The 20,602-nt window shown below is 38.5% G+C and overlaps 1 protein-coding gene across 1 annotated transcript in view; it reads left to right on the top strand.

Annotated features, from left to right (window-relative positions):
- Positions 1-18,575: 18,575 nt before the first annotated feature.
- Positions 18,576-20,602, top strand: part of pde4dip (phosphodiesterase 4D interacting protein) — a 72,189-nt gene continuing 70,162 nt past the window's right edge. The window contains exon 1 of the mRNA XM_053242411.1: positions 18,576-19,087. Within this exon, the coding sequence (XP_053098386.1) occupies positions 19,062-19,087 (26 nt within the window). The 5' untranslated portion in view covers positions 18,576-19,061. The remainder of the gene's footprint in view (positions 19,088-20,602) is intronic.

Raw genomic sequence — 20,602 nt, 5'->3', positions numbered from 1 at the left:
TGACCTGCTCGCCCCATCCGCAGCACCTCGGGCCTGGGGCCCTCGCTCCCTCCTTCAGCCCTGCCGGCGTCCCCTCAGACGGGCCGCGAGCGCAGCGGATGACATACAAGCGCCTCACCCCCTTCAGCACCACATCTGGAGCTTATTACAGAGGAGACAGTCCGAGAGAACTGGGGGGAAGAGTCTCAGTGTGCGTGTGTGTGTGTGTGTGTTTTGTATGAGAAGGAGCGTATATGAGTTAAGGGGATGGTGCGAGCATATGTATGCCAAGCTGTTTACATATGCATCAATTCTTAAAAAAAAACTCCTTTCCTTCTTAACCTTGTATTATTCTTGCTGTCATTCTCACCCTGGTTTTCTCTGTTCCCCATCATAACCACACTGTGTGTCTTGTCAGAGCTTTAGATGAGCTCTTATGGCCTCATGATGGTGGAAAATTTATTAATGAGAGGCTCTTGGATCTTGGTTTGTGCAAAAAAAAATCTATTAAATACTTAAATGTTGCAGGCTTTGACTGAAATATAGCCCAGCTGTTAAAAGCATGTGGTTAGAGTGAACAACCAAAAGAATTTGCTTAACTCAGTGCCAGCGCAGAATGTACATACAAACTGTGTTTGTCTATATTGAGCTATTGAGCACCGTAATCCACCTGCTGTATGAAATACAGTACAGTGTGTGTAGCTCTCTGCAGAATACACTGGAATTACACAAAAAGCAAAAAGACCATTTTAACTACATTTACATGTACACCATGGCATTGATGCCTTCTTAAGGTATTACAGACTGATAAAGCTCACTTCATTAACAAATGTCAAGGGAAAATAGGTCAGGGTTGTGTTTAAATGCTTAAGACTGAGTGTACTGGCCAATATAATGGCTTTGCATTCCTGAACATTTGAACTTACTCTCAGCAAAAGCTTCATGTGGGAGCTCAACCACAAAACTTTCTATTGTCCTGCCCACTCTCAGTCCTTAACTAGTCTTGCCATGTTCAAAGAAATCAAGTTATCGTGCTTTTAAATATGTGGGCCATGTAACCTCACTGTTCTTTTTTTTTTGCCCATGATGAATTTGCCTTTATGTGTATATATATATATATATATATATATATATATATATATATATATATATATATATATATATATATATATATATATATTTCCTTGCCCTCAAACACAGCACCACACAAAGAGCAGACCGAAACGGCAATTATGGTGACAGATATAACATTGGACCCCAGTCGTCACCATATAATCAGCCTCAGATTTACCCAAATATGAAACGGGGGCATATATTCCTCCAAAAGCCAAACATTTTGAAGCATGTGCTGCATAGAGGCTTTTATTTACAAGCGAAATGGCATAGAAGGTGATAGAGATTTTGGTTTCTATAACTCAGGAAAAAAAACAAAACAAAACATGTGAACGTTGGCATGAACTGGTGACGGCTTTCAACTTTTGGAGGAACGAGAAGAAACACAGACCAGAAACACTGCTCTGGTCTTCACCAGCTGCAACGCTTCTCGGGGATCAAAATCCCTTTCTATTTTTTTCACTTCATGGAACTTTGTTAGCTTTAAGGAAGCAAACTAATCTTTGATAAAGCACGAAACAAAGAATGAACATTAGTGTGGATACATATGCAGACTTATTTACTATCAGCGATTTTTAACGACTATAGCAAGCATAAATAGCAGCATAATGTTTGCAGTGGTAAACGATAACAATTATTTTGATATAAAAAGTAGACATTTGTTGGACTGTAAACGTAGTTTCTGTGAGATTTAAATGTACCTGACAATTCACTGGTTAATATTAACCATTTGGGATCTTAAAGGAGGTTAGAGGAATGCCTCATAATAGCTTCTATTAGCTTTTATCCACTGTCAACCGTGAAAAATAGTATGTCTCTGTGCACGGATGAAGTATAAGGCACTTTATCATTAATGTTAGGATCATGGGAGATTCACATGAGTTGCAGATTTAGGAATTCATACCTGAAAGATCTGAGCACGAGCTTACCTCCTCATCAGTCTTTGGGTATTTTCCTGCGTAGTGCTGGCAAACGCCTCAGGTCAATAGCAAAGCTGAACTCTTTTGGGGTTGCAGGTCAAAACAGGAGTAGATTTTCCATCAGCCTCAACACTTCACATTCGGGTCACAGAACGGACGGAGCTCACATGTTCATTAAATGCAGCTGACTCTCTACTGAGGGCTCTTTCCACACGTGACCCAAAACGTCTGCACAATAAAACCTACTCAAAAAGCCTCAAACATGTGAACCTTGAATAAGATCAAACGTCAAGTACCCTTTTAACCAGCTGACCCTTTTAAACAACACCTCACTCTTTGTCACAGGTTCATTGATATAGTCAAGGAGAGCCACGCGGGTCTTTTCAGGGCCGACCTCGGTAGTTAAACTGTCCCTAATTTGAGCGAAACAGCTTCCTGCTCTCATTACTCTTTGTCGGCCCAGCAAGGGGACAACGAAGGTCCCAACGGCGCCGCCGTGCTGGAGAGAAAACAGCCCAGTGACCAGTGGCGCTCAAGCAAAACGCTAAGGTCAATGTCCAAAGCAGCCGCTAAAACCACGGGAAACACAAATAGGTTGGGGCGCACAACTTCCTCTGAGAAAATGTGTCACGTAAAACGAGGAGATCGTTTTCTGGAGAGATGGGATCTCAGGGTAAATGTTAGTTTAGTTTGTCTCTGGAGGTTTCAGATGTTCCTGAAGGTTTATTCCATAACTTCATCACTGGGGATTCTCTGAGGGATAACATCCAACAGCATCTGATTGCTCTCATTAATCACATAAGCAAGCTATATTTGAAATTCTCATATGAACTTAAAAAGTAAAAGTAAAAAAGTCAAATAAACACGCACAAATGCTTACAAAGATGGAACAACTTTGAACGCAAATTAAAAGACATTTTTAGCATTTTTGCTATGATATGCTGATCTCCTATTACATATTGCAGCCCATTCTTGTAAATTTCCGTAGAGGAAGCAATCCAGCCATTAATCTTTGTTAGAGAGCTGATCCATCACATCTCTCCTAACAAGTCCAAGCTAATGACTTAATGGCTCAGGCTTAGATCTACTTACCCTATATATCTTCCATCACTTTTTTGTTTTTGGAAAGAAGCTTTCTCCCTTTCTCCCTTTGGAGACAGTTGTCACTTTCAGAGACAGCCTCGCTTTGAGTTTTCATAAGTTCCTTCGGCGAAAAGAGCGGGGTGTATATGCTCAGAAACAAATATTACAGTTACGTCTTGTGCCAGGTCAAATTCCCCAACAAATGTGCAATTTGGAGATGATGGAAAGTCACAGAAAGTCTGCTTTTAATTTTCTCCTTGTGCATACAGGGCACAAATGGACATACACACACGCATACACACACACGGAGGCACGTAAATGCAGAGACAGAGAAAAAGATAAAGGGTGAGAGAGAAAGTTGAGACATTTGATTCTTTGTATTATAGGTGCATTCCGAACACACACACACACACACACACACACACTAACCTTAACCTCAGTAACTAAGAGGAAACATTTAGCCTTTTTATTTTATTTTATTTTTAATAAAAGCAGCAGTTTTGGTAAAAGAGAGGTTTTCCTTGTGGGGCAAGCCAAATGTCTCCACAAGGTCAAAACTGTCAGATATTCCTACCCTTGTGGGAACATTTGGTCCCCACAAAGATATAAAAACACACACACACACACAAACACTCCTGTTCAAATTGAGCAAGCTAGTTGTTCAGGAAGTGGACCCAAGGGTTTATTTTTCCTAATTATCCATTTAGTTTAAGTGGCAGGAGGTGATGAGATGCATGCTGAACGGAAATTAATTCTATTATTGTTATTAAACAAAGGTGTTAAACCTAATACCTGATTATTTGGTGCAAAAGATAACCACTCACAACTGTTTTGTTTCATTTTGATTGAAACAAGATGCAACTGATTTCCTGTTAAACATACAAAAAGAAAAAAATTACAACCAAGGAAAATTTCTCTTTTAGCCTTCTTTTTTAAGGCTCTTTATTTCCTAAATTGCAGAAAACATCTTTTCAGGTATGTGAAATGCCGAAGCTTTAAATAAAAACAATAAAACATTTTTAAAATACTGGCCTTGTCAATACTGGTATTACAGAACTCTGAAATATGCAAATAACCAATCAGTATACATTTTATCATGTTCTATTACCATCCTATCTACCCTCAGACATTTCAGATAAGAGATTATGCAGGATGGAATCATGCACAATTTGTCAAAATAATATGCATTAGTCTTTAAACGTATCCCATTTCGGATTTACAGATGTGTTTTTAATATATGGCAACTCTATTAAACAGCATTATGTCAATATCACGCAGCGCTATATCTGATCTCTTTTACTTTACCGGCCTGTAGTCTGAATACTTAAACTAGGACTTGCAAACAAACACATCAGTTCCAATCACGCAAGTGAACGTGGAGCACAGACACCATTTTTTTCCCCCTTTTGGCCTCAATTCGTGACTGTCATTAGAATCCATTTTAATGACGGCATTGTGGCAGCATGTGTGCACAGAGTCGTGGCACTCAAATCCGGTTTTCATTAATCTATAAGACTAATTGAAAACACAACTGTCCAAACATTCCTAGATTCCTAGATGTATGTAGCAGTGAGCCGGTAGAAGTACATGAATTCATTACTCAAGCAATAGCGCAAATAACCATCTAAAATACTGCAAAACTTCCACAAAATTCCACAACTCAACTTCAAGTAGGAAAGTGCAAACCCAAGAAAGAATCACAAATAAGAAACCAGCCAGTGCTAAAAAAAAAAAAAAAAAAAAAAAATCACACATTGATTTTGGTTCCTCATGGTTAATTTGTGTGCTTTTTGCAAAGGAACTACACTACATGGCCAAAAGTATGTGGACAGCTGACCATCACACCCATATGTCATTCTTCTCCAAACTGTTACCACAAAGTTGGAAGCACACAATTGTATAGAATGTCTCTGTATTCTGTAACATTACAGTTTCCCTTCACTGGAACTAAGAGGCTCAAACCTGTTCCAGCATGACGATGCCCCTGTGCACAAAGCGAGCTCCATGAAGACATGGTGTGTGAAGGTTGGAGTGGAAGAACTCGAGTGTCCTGCACAGAGTCCTGACCTCAACCCCACTGAACACCTTTGGGATGAACTGGAACACCGACTGAACCCCAGACCTCCTCACCAACATCAGTGTCTGATCTCACTAATGCTCCTGTAGCTGAATGAACACAAATCCCCACAGCCACGCTCCAAAATCTAGTGGAAAGCCTTCCCAGAAGAGTGGAGCTTATTATAACAGCAGAGGGCGAATAAATCTGGAACGGGATGTTCAACAAACACATATAGGTGCGATAGTTAGGTGTCCACAAACTTTTGGTCATATACTGTAAGGAAGGTGTGCAAACATTTCTCAAAGCAAGCTCAGTAACTAGTGTTAGCGATCATAATAACGCTTGCTTGCATGTTAATTGCTCGCTTGGACAACATAAGCAGCTTAGGCATAAATTGTAGCTACTGACAGAGAGATATTACAGAGACATATTTTTGGTCAATTACCTCTACTGTGTATGTTTGGGTCAGTTAGCTCACCCAGCTCTTATTTCTTAACTGAAATAAGAACTCAAGAAAAGTACCTTAAAAGTACATTTAAAAATCAGAATTAAGCACAATGGATTGTATCTAATTCTTGGAAAATCAAAAGTGATAATTTGTCAGAATTGGACCTGGCATGGATATGTATACTATATGACTCTCTCTCTCTCTCTCTCTCTCTCTCTCACACGCTCTCTCTGTGTGTGTGTGTGTGTGTGTGTGTGTGTTTGTGTGTGTGTGTGTGCGTGTGTGTGTTAATGGGTATACATTAGGGAAATTACGATGTACCTCTGTACTGTGGTTTAATAACTGTATGCTTGTGCTGAATTGACATTCATTGGCATCCATCTTCATACCAGTATTTTATTGTAGCCCCCTAATAACCATCTGTTTGTGTTTAATGCCAAAATACTCTTCTGCCATTTATTAAAATGATTGTTCTGGTGTGTCTAAGACTATCTGTGAAAGAAAAAAAAACAGCTCATGGCAGCTGCTTTTGACATTTTGTTTTCATGGGGATGGAGTAATCCTGTTTTACCTCAAGTCATCAATTGTGTTCGCTTACAAAATCTTCCTGCTTTCATGCTAGAAATGATCTCTCTTGGTGAGGGTTGTGTAGATTTTCTCGGTCAAGGCCTCATGAAAGAGATTCTATTCCCTGGGAGGAAAAGTCTCCGCTTGGAGATGGATGTGGGCTTTGAGGACTGAATTTTCATTTTGTTCTCCACAGTCTTTTTTTTTTATCCCACGTGTGGAATTATATAAGAAAGACAGTTTTGTAAAGACTCTGCCTCTGGGACCTGTACGCACAGCTCTTGCTTATTTTAAGTGAAGAGCATGACTCTGAGGTATAATCAATAGACAAGATACATATACACACTTGAAGTTGGAGTACAATACGTTGTAAGACAACTTTGATACTCGCAGTTTGTCTGTCCAATAGTGTCTCTGTGGAAGCATTAAAAACACATCAATCCTGACTGATCATCCTACGAGAGTGAGCCGATCACTGCTTTCCAACATTTCTGGATGTTTTTCCCCTCATCTCATTCTCTAACTATTTCATTTTAAAATCAAAAAGTCACCATCATCTTAAAACTTACATGAACCATAGGACCAGACGGTTTCAAAAGCCACTAAACTTAAAAATCTTTTATGCATTGTTCCTGTAGATGAACCCATTTTTATTGCAAGGTAGAAGAAATATGCTCAGCCTTGCATTTTTACTTTGTAGACGACTGAACGTTTTTTTATAGCACAATATAATGAGAAGGGTTTTCAGCGTGTAGTCCACACGTCTGCTTCAGGATCAGCAGTGAGCTGCTCTGAAGGGAGCTTGGAGGAATGTAGTGCATTTCCTCCTTTCGTGCGCTCGGCTTGTTCACTCACTGCCAAGCTGAACCCCATGCCGCCTCCACATGATGCCTTCCCTCAGGGCTCGCCATCAGAACCAGGGGATCAATAATTAGAAAAACAAAAGTGCACGGTCATAGAGGCGGCGTGTAAAATGAACATAGACGCTGAGGAATGGCTGCGAATCACAGACTGTTATGGCAGCTTCAAACAAACCAAAGAGCTGCTGAGAGACAGACTGATGATTAGGTGACTTTGAGGAGGGAGGCTCCTGCGAGCACACAACAGACCGCAATGCAGAGGTTCCCTTTTCTTGTACAGCATTAATGTGTAAACCCTTAAGTAAAACATTACATACTTTTCACATGATTAGATGTTTTTCACACGTAATTATGTGGGTAGTATTGCATGGGGAAAACGTGTGAAGGTGCATTTTATAATGTTGTGCCCTGAAAGTGCACATGTGAACTCAATATGGACATACACACACACACACACACAATGAACAGTATGTGATCGCAGGAAAAAGAATGAATCATATGAGAATCATATGAGAATATCTGAAAAAAAAATGAAACCACATGACCTGCTTATGAAAATATAACGTGAAAATCAAATTAAACTCAAATAAACTCTAATTAATGTGAGAAAATCACATGTAAGTAAATGAAAACACATAACTCGCTTATGAAAGAATAATGTGAAATTTAAATTTGTTAAGTGAGAAAATCACATATGAGATAAATGGAACCACACGACCTGCCTGTGAAAAAAATAACATGAAACCCAATTTCATCATGTGAGAAAATCATAAGACAAAAATAATTAAAAAAACAAAAAACACATGACCTGCTTGTGAAAAAATAACATGAAAAATTTTAATTTGCCAAGTGAGAAAATCACACCTTAAAAAAATGATACTATCTGTGTGTGAAAAGAAATATGTGAAAATCAATTTAATCATGTGAGGAATCATATGAAAAAGTAAAAGCCACATGATCTGCATGTAAAAAAAATAACATGCAAATCAGTTTAATCATGTGAGAAAATCAAATCAGAAAAAAAAGACATGCACCACATGAGAAAAGTCGACATGTGAACATTGTGTGAAGCATAACCTGAAGTGTCTGAATCGATTATTCACATGAATAAGTGAGGTTTGTGTGACTTTTCTATAAGGAGAGTCTTATATTCACATAACTATGTACTGCTCCGTACCTCTGTTGAAATACGGAGTTTAACATCATATAATGTTCATGTTATGATAAGAGTTTAATGCAATATCACAGTGTGATTAATATCACTGTATCTGTTTACTTCAAACACACAGCAGCTGTCCAAGTATTTCATTACTTGTTGAGGGAAACCAAACTCTTGTTGGAGGATCACTTTAAGCCTTAAAGAGTTTTTATGTCAAAACAATATAGAAAATTATACTTGGTATGTATTTTTTTTAAATCACTTTGGTGAATGTTAATGGTAATGTAACCAAACTGTGAGATGGGAAATGTGTCAGGATCCAGCTGTGTTTTTACTGTATGGGCTATGCATCGCTTGGCCTTGACCACTAGGTGGCCTACAAATACCCAGCAGGCCACAATCTGTGATTGGTGGACATGGCATAAGTGTGGGTGTTATTTTATGACCATACAGCATTGGTTAAGAGCTTCAGTTGCTGTTTCTGGGAGTAAGCAGATTCTCTAGTTGCTCTTTTTTATTTATTTATTTATTTAATAAAAGACATCCCTAATTAATATATACATTTCACTGACCTTATCATCATCTTTAATCCTAAACATTATATATAATAATTGGTGTAATAAATGGATTCTTCCTTTTAAAGAGGAGCGGTCATATTTAACAACCCTAAATACTGCGTGTTTATTTGGGTGACATAAAGTTAAAGTCAAAAGTCAAAGTCATTTGCACGGCTGACACATAGAAAACTGCACATTGAAATTCTTATGGTAGCTCCACTGACAAATACAGGACATATATTAACATATAACCTCTACTAATCAAAATATACAAATGTTAAAAATAAAAGACTATACTTTCACACAACTTCAACACATTCATTATCTCAACTTTATAAGACACTGATGGATATAAAGGGAAAGAAAAAAAATTTAAGAGAAAAATGGAAAGAAACACAATTTATAAAACTGTAAAAGATGCACAGGTTAAAGAAAAAAAATTCCACCCATAATGACTTGCATATTCACTCACTCACTCACTCTCTTTATCCTGATCAGGAGGCTATCCCAGGAATGCTGGGTGCCAATACTCCCTGAACTGGACACTGGTCCATCAGAGGGCACCATGCACACACACTTTCATGCCAGATTTAACATGGCCAATCCATCTTTCTGGGGGGTTGGTAGGAAACCCACACAGAGAACATGCACAGAATCTCCACACCACAGTAACTCAACCTCAAGATCGAACCCAGGACCTAGAGCTATGAGGCAGCAACCCCACCCACTGCACCACATGAGCTGTATATTGATGTTTGTAATTAACATGTGATCTTCAATGGCATCGAAGAGTTTCATTTTTAAGTTTATTTCATCAATATATTTTTACCTTTGGTAATGAGCAGTTTCTTTCATTACCCACGATACCATTCGACTACCTGCTGATTGTGATGCCACTGGGAATCAGCTCATTTCAGTTTTGTATAAAGAGACGGATGCAGCAGTCCTTTATTCATTAGTTTATTCACTCTTGCTTCCTCGTCTGTACACGCCACTCAAACAGATCAGCTTCCAAAGCTTCAACTTTCATGCTAATACTGCAATCAGCACGAATGGGCTTGTCATTTTATAGATTGCTAACTAGCTGAGTCTCTGCTGTAACTCAGTGAAACGTATATAACCGCATTGCATTCTGGAGCTCTGAGTCCAGTGTTTGCTGTCTTCACTATTTCTACATTGAATGTCTCATTAATATGATATTAAATGTCACTGGAAAATGGTGAGTGAGAAAAGAAGCTCTTGCTCTTTTGTCTTTAGGGGCTAACAGAGAATATTTAGTTCATCTCTGACTTCAGAGCTGCAGATCACCACTAACTTATCATGGGAATAAAGACCACCACATTAACACTAATATTGCTAATCACTTCACCAATATTTCAGTAGAAACATATGTGTCTCAGGGTGCAGTTTTCCTTTAACACGTTTTTCTTGATACACGTCATCAAGTTAACCAAAAGCAAACCTTTACTGATTGTGCATGGATCCTGGATCCTTAAGGTTTCCCCAAATTATGAATGAGTTATCAGAAGAGATTGCTTCTGAGACTGGCTGAAGTTCCTAAACTGTCCCCAATAATGTGTGGTTTATTTTAACCCTCTGTGATACTGTGTTGCCTCCAAGCAACATGGGAAATTTTGGATTGCTGCAACCAAGAAAACAACAATTAATTCTAAAAAACAACAATTAAGTCCTTTTTTCATAAAGAAGTGAGTAACCAAACTAAAAACACTGTAGATTTTACAGTAATTTACTGGCAACATGGGTAAAGTACTGTAAAATGTACAGTAAACAACTGTAAATCATTTACAGTAAAATATAAAATAAAACATAACCCAGTAAAATTGTCCTTTTGGTTGATGCAGGATACAACTGCACTGAAGAGTCTTGGTCAAGGACCCAATCAAGGCAAGTTTGGGGATTCTGGGATTTGAACAGATGAGCTTCTCACCTGTGACACAAACCCTTAATCGCTGAGCCAGCATAACAAGACTGACAAGTGTCCATTGAACCAAAGCAATCTTTTAGTGGAGTTAATTCCATGGTAGAAGTAGTTGAATCAATGAAAGCTAGCTGCAGTGCAGTCGTGGTGTAGTTGTGGTGGCTCAGTGGTTAAGGCTTTGAGCCCCCGGGTCAGAAGATTGTGTGTTCAATTCCCAGCAGTGTCATACTGTCCTGATTGGGCAAGACCCTTAACCTTCAGCTCAGCCAAATGTGTAAGTGTACAGCTTATGTGTTCTTTCATACAACATTAATATATTACAGTACTTTAAATATGTTTTTCAGTTGTTTACTGTAAATTTGACACTACTTTTAACCCAAGTAGTTAGTAAATGAATGTAAAATTTACAGCAATTTTTTTTTACAGTACAACAGAAATGCAAAAATTGGTCATATGATCCACTGGTTGCCAGTTTGATTGTTCTTTCAGCAGGTGTGCACATGGGCTCCAACACCATATTTTCCCTAGTGAAAATGGACTCTTTAACCACTCATTTTTAATCATGATAAAAATCTGATACAAGTTTATTGGTAAGTAAAGACATTTTGAATAACCGTATATCAGAAAGATATGCACGTGTTAGAATATTAGGGAAATGTGCATGTTGTCCTGAGGCATAAATGTATTATAATGGAATCACACTAGGATGATGGATGATGGATGCTGATGAGGGTGAAGATGGAGGTACAGTGTTGGCAGCAAATCTACAGGGAGAAGGTGAGAGTGAGAGATGAGGAAGTTAATGATGATAGTCAGTAAGGAGGTAGAGTGCAGGATGATGGATGTTTCTTTTTTTTTGCATAAAAATATATATTGTTTCAATATTTCCCATTATGGTACAGTGTTGCCTCTAAGCAACAAACTCCAAAATCAGTCAAAATGAAAATATTTAGAAAATAAGTCTTGATTATGATGAAGTACCCTATTCTATTTTAAATAGAAATAAACAGTACAAAACATTTTTTTTACCCAATGCTATCATAATGCATATCATAAGAGTGTACAGTAGGTTCCAAACCATCAATTAAGCCAGTGGTAACTGTTATTTTTCAAATAGCCACAGTGTTTTTCTTCAGTCTCATTGAGCTCCAAATAGCTTCCTATTGCACATTTACAGAAGTGCACTATGTAGAAGTCACTATTTTACAGTGTAGTGATCGTATGTATGGTGCAGGGAGATTCAAATGAGATTCACTCTGTATATTTCATTTTCAAACTCAAGCTATAAAGTGGGGGAAAAAGAAATGGGCGTCTCCATGTTCATGTTTTTTTTTTTTGACAAACGAGCCAGCTAACTGTGTTGAGTGATGTATGTTTTCCTCTTCAAAGAAGCAAAGTGTACAGTCAATGTTATAGATTTAACAGTTTGAATTTTTATTTGCCAGGTACATTTACATGTATTAGGAATTGATCTTGGTGTTTGGTCACAACACAATACATTGAACACACACGTCACAGGCACAACACAACACAATTACCATCCTGATATACAAATATTACACCACAGAAATGGTAGGCTCAATTGTAATTTGCATTACAGTGGAGGTAGAAATAGCAGCTGGACGCAGTGCAGGGTGCATTAAACGGAGTGGAACAATTGTGATACATAATAAATAATAGCAATGATATATATCCATCCATTCATCTATTCATCCATCCATCCGTACCGCTTATCCTACACAGTTTCATGGGGAGCTTGGAGCCTATCCCAGGGGACTCAGGGCACAAGGCGGGAGACATGCTGGATGTGGTGCCAACCCATCGCAGGGCGCAATCGCGCACACACACTCACACACTGATTCACACACTACAGCCAATCAGCCTACAACGCATGTCTTTGGACTGGGGAGGAAATCGGAGTACCTGGAGGAAACCCCTGAAGTACAGGGAGAACATGCAAACTCCATGCACACAGAGTAAAGACAGGACTCAAACCCCCAACTCCAGAGGTATATATATATATATATATATATATATATATATATATATATATATATATATATATATATATATATATATGTATATATATTCTATTAATAATATTTAACTTCTGAATAATTTAAAATAATAATAATAATAATCATCATCATCATAATCATAATAATATACAAGTATCTAGTGCAGGAACCAGGAATGGAATTATTTGTAAAAACATTTAGTATGTTTAGTAGAATATAGCTGAATATTGATTGATTGAGTTGTAAACTCATTTAAAGGTAAGAGGAGCTGCTTTGTTTATTGCTGATGCTGATGCATGTAGATTTGAACTCGGGGTTGAGGAGAGCTCCTGAGCAGAAATTCCCAGCTGAGGGGGCGTTTTCTTTGGGTTTTGCTAGTCGCTCACGCTGGTGGTACTGTGTGTGTGTGTGTGTACTGTGAGTGTGTGTACTGTGTGTGTGTGTGTGTGTGTGTGTGTGTGTGTGTGTGTGTGTGTGTGTGTATACTGTGTTTGTGTGTACTGTGTGAGTGCGTGTATGTGTATACTGTGTGTGTGTGTGTGTGTGTGTATATACTGTGTGTACTGTGTGTGTGTGTGTACTGTGAGTGTGTGTATGTGTATACTGTGTGTGTGTGTGTTGATGACAGTGAAGCATCTGTAGTGTTGAAGCTTCTTCAGCTGTGCAGTCAGCAGATGACAGCTTGCTTTCTCGTGCTCTTTTTCAGGCCTCAGACAAATGGCAGTTTGACACAAGAATGGAAATATTAAAATAGTATTTATTATGGAACAGGGAACCACATCACATGAGCGAAGGTAAGCTGAGGCTGTTCATTCATTTCTGACCTGAAAGCTTTATTTGAGCTCGTATATATCTCTGAGATAATAATAATAATAATAATAATAATAATAATAATAATAACCTAAAATGAGAGATTTGCTCATTTGAATACTTCCCAGCATGCTTAGCAGGTAGGCATAAATGCAAGCTGATTCATTCTATTTACACTTGAGGGTTTACAATTGAGTGATTGGATTGTTTTTGGCATTAAAAATTATATCAGAATATCTTCTGGATATTTCTGGTAAAGATTTATGATAAAGTCTTTAAACTAGAACACTGTAATGATGAAATTCCTGGTATTCCTGGAAATTCCTGTGCAGCAGTAAACAATATGACTGAAAGAATACATCTTACAACTTTGAAATGAAAGCATTACTTTATAAATCTGAGTAAAGTTGTATCACCATAATTGTTATTATCAATCATGTTATGATTTACATGTCCACAAATTACAGTACTCATATCCATCTGCTGTTTGCATGGTGATGTCCTGGCACAAGGCCATTGCACACTGATGTCTTGATATATACCTTGAAAAAGCAACTAGTTTACACATTTCACCTGAGGAAATGAGACTTTTGGTAATCATTATTTACAGAAACTTTACAAAGTTTTGCTAGATCTTGTTTAGCTGTTTCTTTATGTTAATGTATGTATTATTTTGTCAAACACCTTGGATTTGCACACAATTGTAATGCAATTGTCATTCTCATGACATTGTATCTGCTTCCAATTCCCCGTAACAGACAGACACAGAAAGCTGCATGCACATGTTGTAAGAGTTAAAGAGCCTCATTAACAGCTTGTAAAAATGTGACAAAGTTAATTAGGGAGTACATCTTCTCTTTCCACCATGCACAATGAAGGACAGGTCCTGTTTCTAATCAGCCTAAACATCAGCAGTGAGGAGATTGCCTGGGTTTCATTCTACACAGATGGCTCAGAGTCACGTTCTCTTGGGCTCATGTGCCCCAGCTAAACAGTTAACCTGTACCATGATGCATTTTTGTGTATTCACTCGTACCACCATGTGTTTGTACCCGTGGATATACAGTACGGTCCAAAAATCAGAGTCCACTAAGCCTGTTTAGAAAAAAATGACTGCAATTTCCCCTCTTCTTAGCGTTATCAGTTTGAAGTAAAGCTGCAGCTTATTCAAAATTCACTTGGCTTCTCATCAGCGCTCAATCTCAGCACCATAACACCTGCACTTTACAAGCTTTACTGGATTCTCACAAAACTGCATATTCTCACTTACTCACTTACAAACATGTCAATCTTTATTTCCAATCTTCTTCAACCCAGCCACTCCCTCAGATCCACAATCTCCATCTTGCGTCTTCACTTTGGTGACGTCCTTTTCTTTGCTGTGGAAGTTTCTTTTTCCTAACAATTATAGCACTTTTCCACCACATAGTACCAATCCATTATTTCCATTCACAAGTGTGAGTAAGTGCTTATGCTGAATTTAAACTGTCTGTCGAAGTTTCTTTTGTTTTTTCAAGTTAATGCCCTTTTTTTTGGCAGCTTAAGTAGGTAATACTCCTTATACAACATTTAGTTCTGGACTACTAATCTGATTGGACAAGCAGTGTTTCAAGAGTGCTTATATTTAGTGTAACCGCGCTGGGACGTTTCACTGTTTATTCCACTCCACTCATCATTATGGGTTTGGCACATAAAATTCCACTTCTACCCACCGCCTCACTGGAACGGTTCCTGCAGTAGTGTTAGCGACATCATCAAATGTCACATGTACAAATCATTGTGAGTTAGCCAGCTAGCTGAAGGGCTATAAAGTGAATGTAGCTTCTTCGGGATCTATTTCTGCTAGCAAATAAACAAATTAAATTTGACAATATTATGTCTAAAATATCAGTTACTACTTGATATTAATTTCTTTTTTATAAAACTGTTGTATAAATGCAATATCACACTCACTATCATGCTGTTATACTGAATATCGGCACGGCTGTGATTACCCATGGTCGAATCAGAGCCATACAGATATTCAGTATAACCACACTCTTGCTTCTGTGATATTGCTTAAATAATACATTATATTATTGCGTTATCCAGTATAATTTAATATTTCAGATTTATTTATTGTTTTATTTATTTACCCACAGTAATGTTTTCTTGTTATTAATATTTAGCTACACTGGATATAACACAATGGTGCTGTAGAATGTATTTATTGCACTACCTGCTCGATATAATGCCATAAACTAGAAGACACTCCTTGTGCGTAGTGTCATGTGACAAAGCTTACACTCACCTTTAAGGTCGCTCACCGCCATTACTGCAGGCCAACTAGCTTGCTGTGACTCCTGTCAGGGAAACTGGTGACTGTACTATTAGCTAGCTATACTCCTGTCATTTTTGTTTTGTTTATTTTGTGTTGTAAATTCATTACTAGTTGGTACCCACAACCTCCAGAGAAGTTGTCATGTTTGATATTGTTATTTGAGGAGAAATGGACTTGACCAGGGTGCGGATAGTTCTGAAATCAGATTAATGTGCTCTTCTTTGGTGGATAGACACTATTAGGCAATCTCCAATATGCCTAATGCATATTTGGGTTAATGATATGCACTATATTAATGTATAATTATTATTATTATTATCATTATTTTTTATTATTATTGGGCTCCTGAATATTGCAACAGAAAAGTTATCGTCTTATCATCTGGAGATCACAAGTTTGAATCTCGACAATGTTGCATGAGTCCAAGAGAGCAAAATTGGCCGAGAGAGGGACAGCATTACTCTCTTCCCTGTCAGTCACGTACAATCATGCGTGTATATGAGCACATGTATGCAGAAGAGGGCAGTCAGCGCTGTGTATTCAGCTGCCCTGTGATGCAGCATTAGCAGCAGATCCAGAAGGTTGTGCTGGCTGGCTTTACACGTCTTGGGGGAAGCATGTGATATCCCTCACTCTCCCCGGCTGGTAGCTGTTGTGTAATAGGGGAGAGCTGGGTAAGGGTGGGAATTGGGAGAAAGTGGGACTGAATTGGGAGAAAATGGGGGTTTTAATAAAATAATTCTTTGTGAAAAAAGTAGCAGTAGTAATAGTGCATGCAGAATCCAACTGGTTTATTGAATACCATGTGAATATTCAAGTGTATTTTAATTTAATATGAGAAAATAAATTTTGAGTTGTGGTGCAAAATTTCTAATCACCTTAGCCCATGCATTTTAAGGCTAATGCTGCTTTCAACATACCTCAGAAGCGGGAAGACGGAGCACGGAAGGATGTTATTTTCAACCTCCATGCATTCGAGCTACAAAGTGGGAAAAAAATATGGACGCCTCCATGTGCGTCTTTTGTTAGCAACAAGTTAGCCAGCTGACTGTGATGAGTGATGTATATTTTCCCCCTCAAAACAGCAAGCTGTTGAGTTAATGTTATAAATTTAATAAGTGAATATGAATATGCTGTTTAAAAGCAAATACTTGTATATGCAGTGTAACTCATTTAAAGTTAAGAAGTGCTGTTTGTTTACTGCTGATGCTGTGAGATGCCGCGTTGATTTGATGTCACTTGCTGAACTTGGAGTTGAGTAGAACCAAGTTCCCAAGTAGGAATTTTCCCAAGTAGACATTTTCTATGGGTTTTTGCTGGTCGGATGTTGGGAATTGCGAGTTACGACCTCTAGTTGATTGCAGCATAAATATAGGCTGCGAATGATGGCTACTTCACCTGTACTGGGACACAGCACTGTGAGAACCCCATTTAGCTCATGATTTTGTGTCTGTAAAACATGCCACAGCTGTTTAAACATTGTGACTTTGGCTGCACAGTACAGACGTCTTGCTAATTACAGGGTCACGGTAGCTCCTGGATTTCACATGCACACGTGTACACTGCTTTAAAAAAAACCTGTTACAAAAAAAAAAAATAGAAACTAGGCTTTTCCAAAATGCTTCCACTTCCCGTCTGTCCACTCTAGTATTAATCTAACCATTATTAGATCAGTGCAAAGGGGTACTTCATTCCCAGCCTTCTCACAGTTCATAATGTAGAGAGAGCTGTAAAGCACTATGAGGTATTTTACACCATGGTGGACAGATTATAGAGGATCTGAGGACACACCTCCATTCTCTGGAGTTGAGAAGTGTGAGATTTCACAGGCCAGCTTCAAAAGGCTGGCAAATACAGAATTAAACACGTAGCTGGCCATCATGGTGTGGTGGCTGAAGTCATTTTACTATCAAAGAGGTGGATGAAGGAGAGAGAGGACAGATGGTTATTTTTTAGAGACTGATGTTTTTATGGTTATGTAACACTGGCATGCCAAGAACAGGCTGAGCACACAAGCCGAGCTTAAAGGTATTTGTTGTCTCTGCTCTGGAATGAACTTCGGCTACTGCTTAAAACATATCTTAAATATGGTTTAAAGAGAACTTGCCTGTGTGTGTTGTCATGTCTAGTCAAGTTGATTTGTCATTTGTGCAGTATGTCAAGGCATACTTATGTAAATGCTTTTTGTGAAGCTCACATGACTTATGTGTAACACTGTAAGTCACTGAATATACAAAACACACAAAATATGACTCAATGACACATATTTTTTTAGATTTTAATTATTTGAGAAATGTAAAGCTCGAAAGTGTAGGTATAATGACCTTATATTAAGTTTGTGGTAATCTTAATGGGAAATATCAGATAAATTTGACTACAATCAAGATATTTTCATTTCCTAATAAGGTTTTTTTTTTGCAATGTGGAGAAAACGGTCTTATTTATGGTAAAAACTTGTCTTATTTATGGTAAAAATTCCCTTAGTGCCTAGGGATATACTCCAAAAAAGAATTCTCCCCATATAAAATCATGAAATTGTGTATAGTGTATACATCCATAATTGGAAAAGAGCACTGTAAGAAATCCTCATCACAGGCAGGAGGATAATCTGCATAAACCCTGTGTTTTATCTGTTACAATCCTGTCTGAACCTGTGTCTCTCCTCCTTCTCATCTCTCCACCCCCAATACACATGGCCAGGGGCGAATAGTCAAACGGCTGACTCTCATGCCTGAGCAGGAAGGCCCTGTATGGGTTGCACTCACACCTACACAGAGAGAATCCTGTCTATTGAGACATGCTAGAACAGATCAGCCTTTCAGAGAGAGCCAGGCACCCAGTGAGCATGTGTGTGTGTATGCCTTCACCTCACTGTTGTTTACCCCTCAGCACGTGTGTGTATGTGCGAGAGCGAAGCTTGCCAGGATTGTAGCTGCCCTTGGGTCTGAATCTGCCACGTCAGTTGACCATCTCTACTCGGCTGACCTGTGAGAAAGGGAGGCTGTACACGCTCTGTGTGTTTGTGAGTGTGTGTGTGTGTGTGTGTGTTTTTGTGTGCGTGTAGACTCCCAGTCTGCGTGGTCAGTGGGAACTGGAATAAAGAGGTCTCCTCTAAAGGACTGGCCCGAGATCAGAGCAAAGGCAATTTTCTCTAAAGGAGTTCCTAGCTGGAGCTTGTTCTTGTCTGCACTTATTCACCCTTCACACATGTGGTTTGGATTCAGCGAAGATGAGTGGCTTTCTCTACCGAGGCAGGTGAGACATTTACCGTCAGCACTCTGAACAGCACTCTGAAAATGTCTTGGAGAGAGTTTGTGATTGCTGTGGTGTTGGTTTGTCATTGCTGTTTGTGGGCAGTAATGGAAAAAAAAGAAAAAATTCTGAAGCTCTTTTTGTGAATTTGAATACAGATGTTGCTTTAACCTTATGAAGAAGTCTTATGAAGAAGTATAAAACTGTGGAGAAAATTTTTACGCGCTAACCCTGAACTCTGAAATCACTTGCTGAAGTATTTGCCATAAGAGATAAAGGCATATTTGCTCAACGCACACACAGTGATGACAATCTTCTGTGAGATTTGACATTTCAATGCTTTGTGCAATAAACAAATGGCTGGTTTAGTATAACATTTAAAGACAGAATATTTGGTTTTATTTGGCAGAGTTTACAGCTTGAGTGGTTTTATTTATTAGTAGCACCAAGCAGGTGCTCTGAATTGCTTTGGTTGCCTGAAATGATGATTTAGGATGATTTTATTTGGGGATCTGATGAAAAACTAACATAAAGGTTATCCCTCACACAATAACTCACACACACACACATGCTGACTCACACCTGAGAGGGTGGATCAGCAGACATGCTGGGACAACTGACACACTCCTTCTGTCAGCTGTTGATGGGAGACCATCTGCTCTTTATGTCTTCTCATTCCAGTGATGTTCCTGTGCTTTCAACAGACCTCCTCTAGCTTGTAGAGCTCTGATATGGATCATGTAAATGGGTGCTGCGAAGCTCGCTCTTCACTGACCCTAAGAACAAATGCAAATGAGTTAATGGGCACATTTTCACACCGTCTGGTCACCGTTATCATCTCAACCCACACTTATCTGATGAGCATGATGACATAATTAAAAGGAAGAGATGAGAGAGCTTTATTGAGTTTAATGAATGAGTAGGCTTTTACAGTGGATGGGTCTGAAGCAACACTTTTCAGCTCTGTTTCCACCTTATAATGGATCCTTATGCCATGGATGTGGAATTGTCCACATCTACTGAGGTATTATTTGATATTACACTACACAAGGATATGTACAGTTGCACTACCATGCTATATATATATATATACACACAGTCATTCAACAAAAATAAAACATCTCCAGTCAGATGTTAATAGACCATGAGACATGTGACATGCAGAAACAAAGGAACTGTTAAGTGACTCATCTCCTCCACGGAGTTCTCGCTTGCAACACACTGCTGCAGCATTACTGAGCTGATGGCCGTGATTCCTCAAAGTTGTGTAGAAATGACATACGAACTTCATATACATCTAAATTCCACAAAATAGTTTATGCAGGTGTTTAATAATGATAGACAATAAAAGGAAAGCATAAAGCAGGCTTCAGTTATCCAGAATCTGAGGAAGATCTGAGGAGAGAAGGAGCTGTCCTGTGATCCAAAGGAAAAAGTAACAAAAAGTGTTTTTAATGTAATTCAGTGAAGCTAATACTGCAGTTGACTTGAGCTTATAACTTGAAATTTCCTACCTCT

Source organism: Pangasianodon hypophthalmus, chromosome 19 (assembly GCF_027358585.1).
Source record: "Pangasianodon hypophthalmus isolate fPanHyp1 chromosome 19, fPanHyp1.pri, whole genome shotgun sequence".
Classification (NCBI taxonomy): domain Eukaryota; kingdom Metazoa; phylum Chordata; class Actinopteri; order Siluriformes; family Pangasiidae; genus Pangasianodon; species Pangasianodon hypophthalmus.
This window is presented reverse-complemented; position numbering and strand designations above follow the sequence as displayed.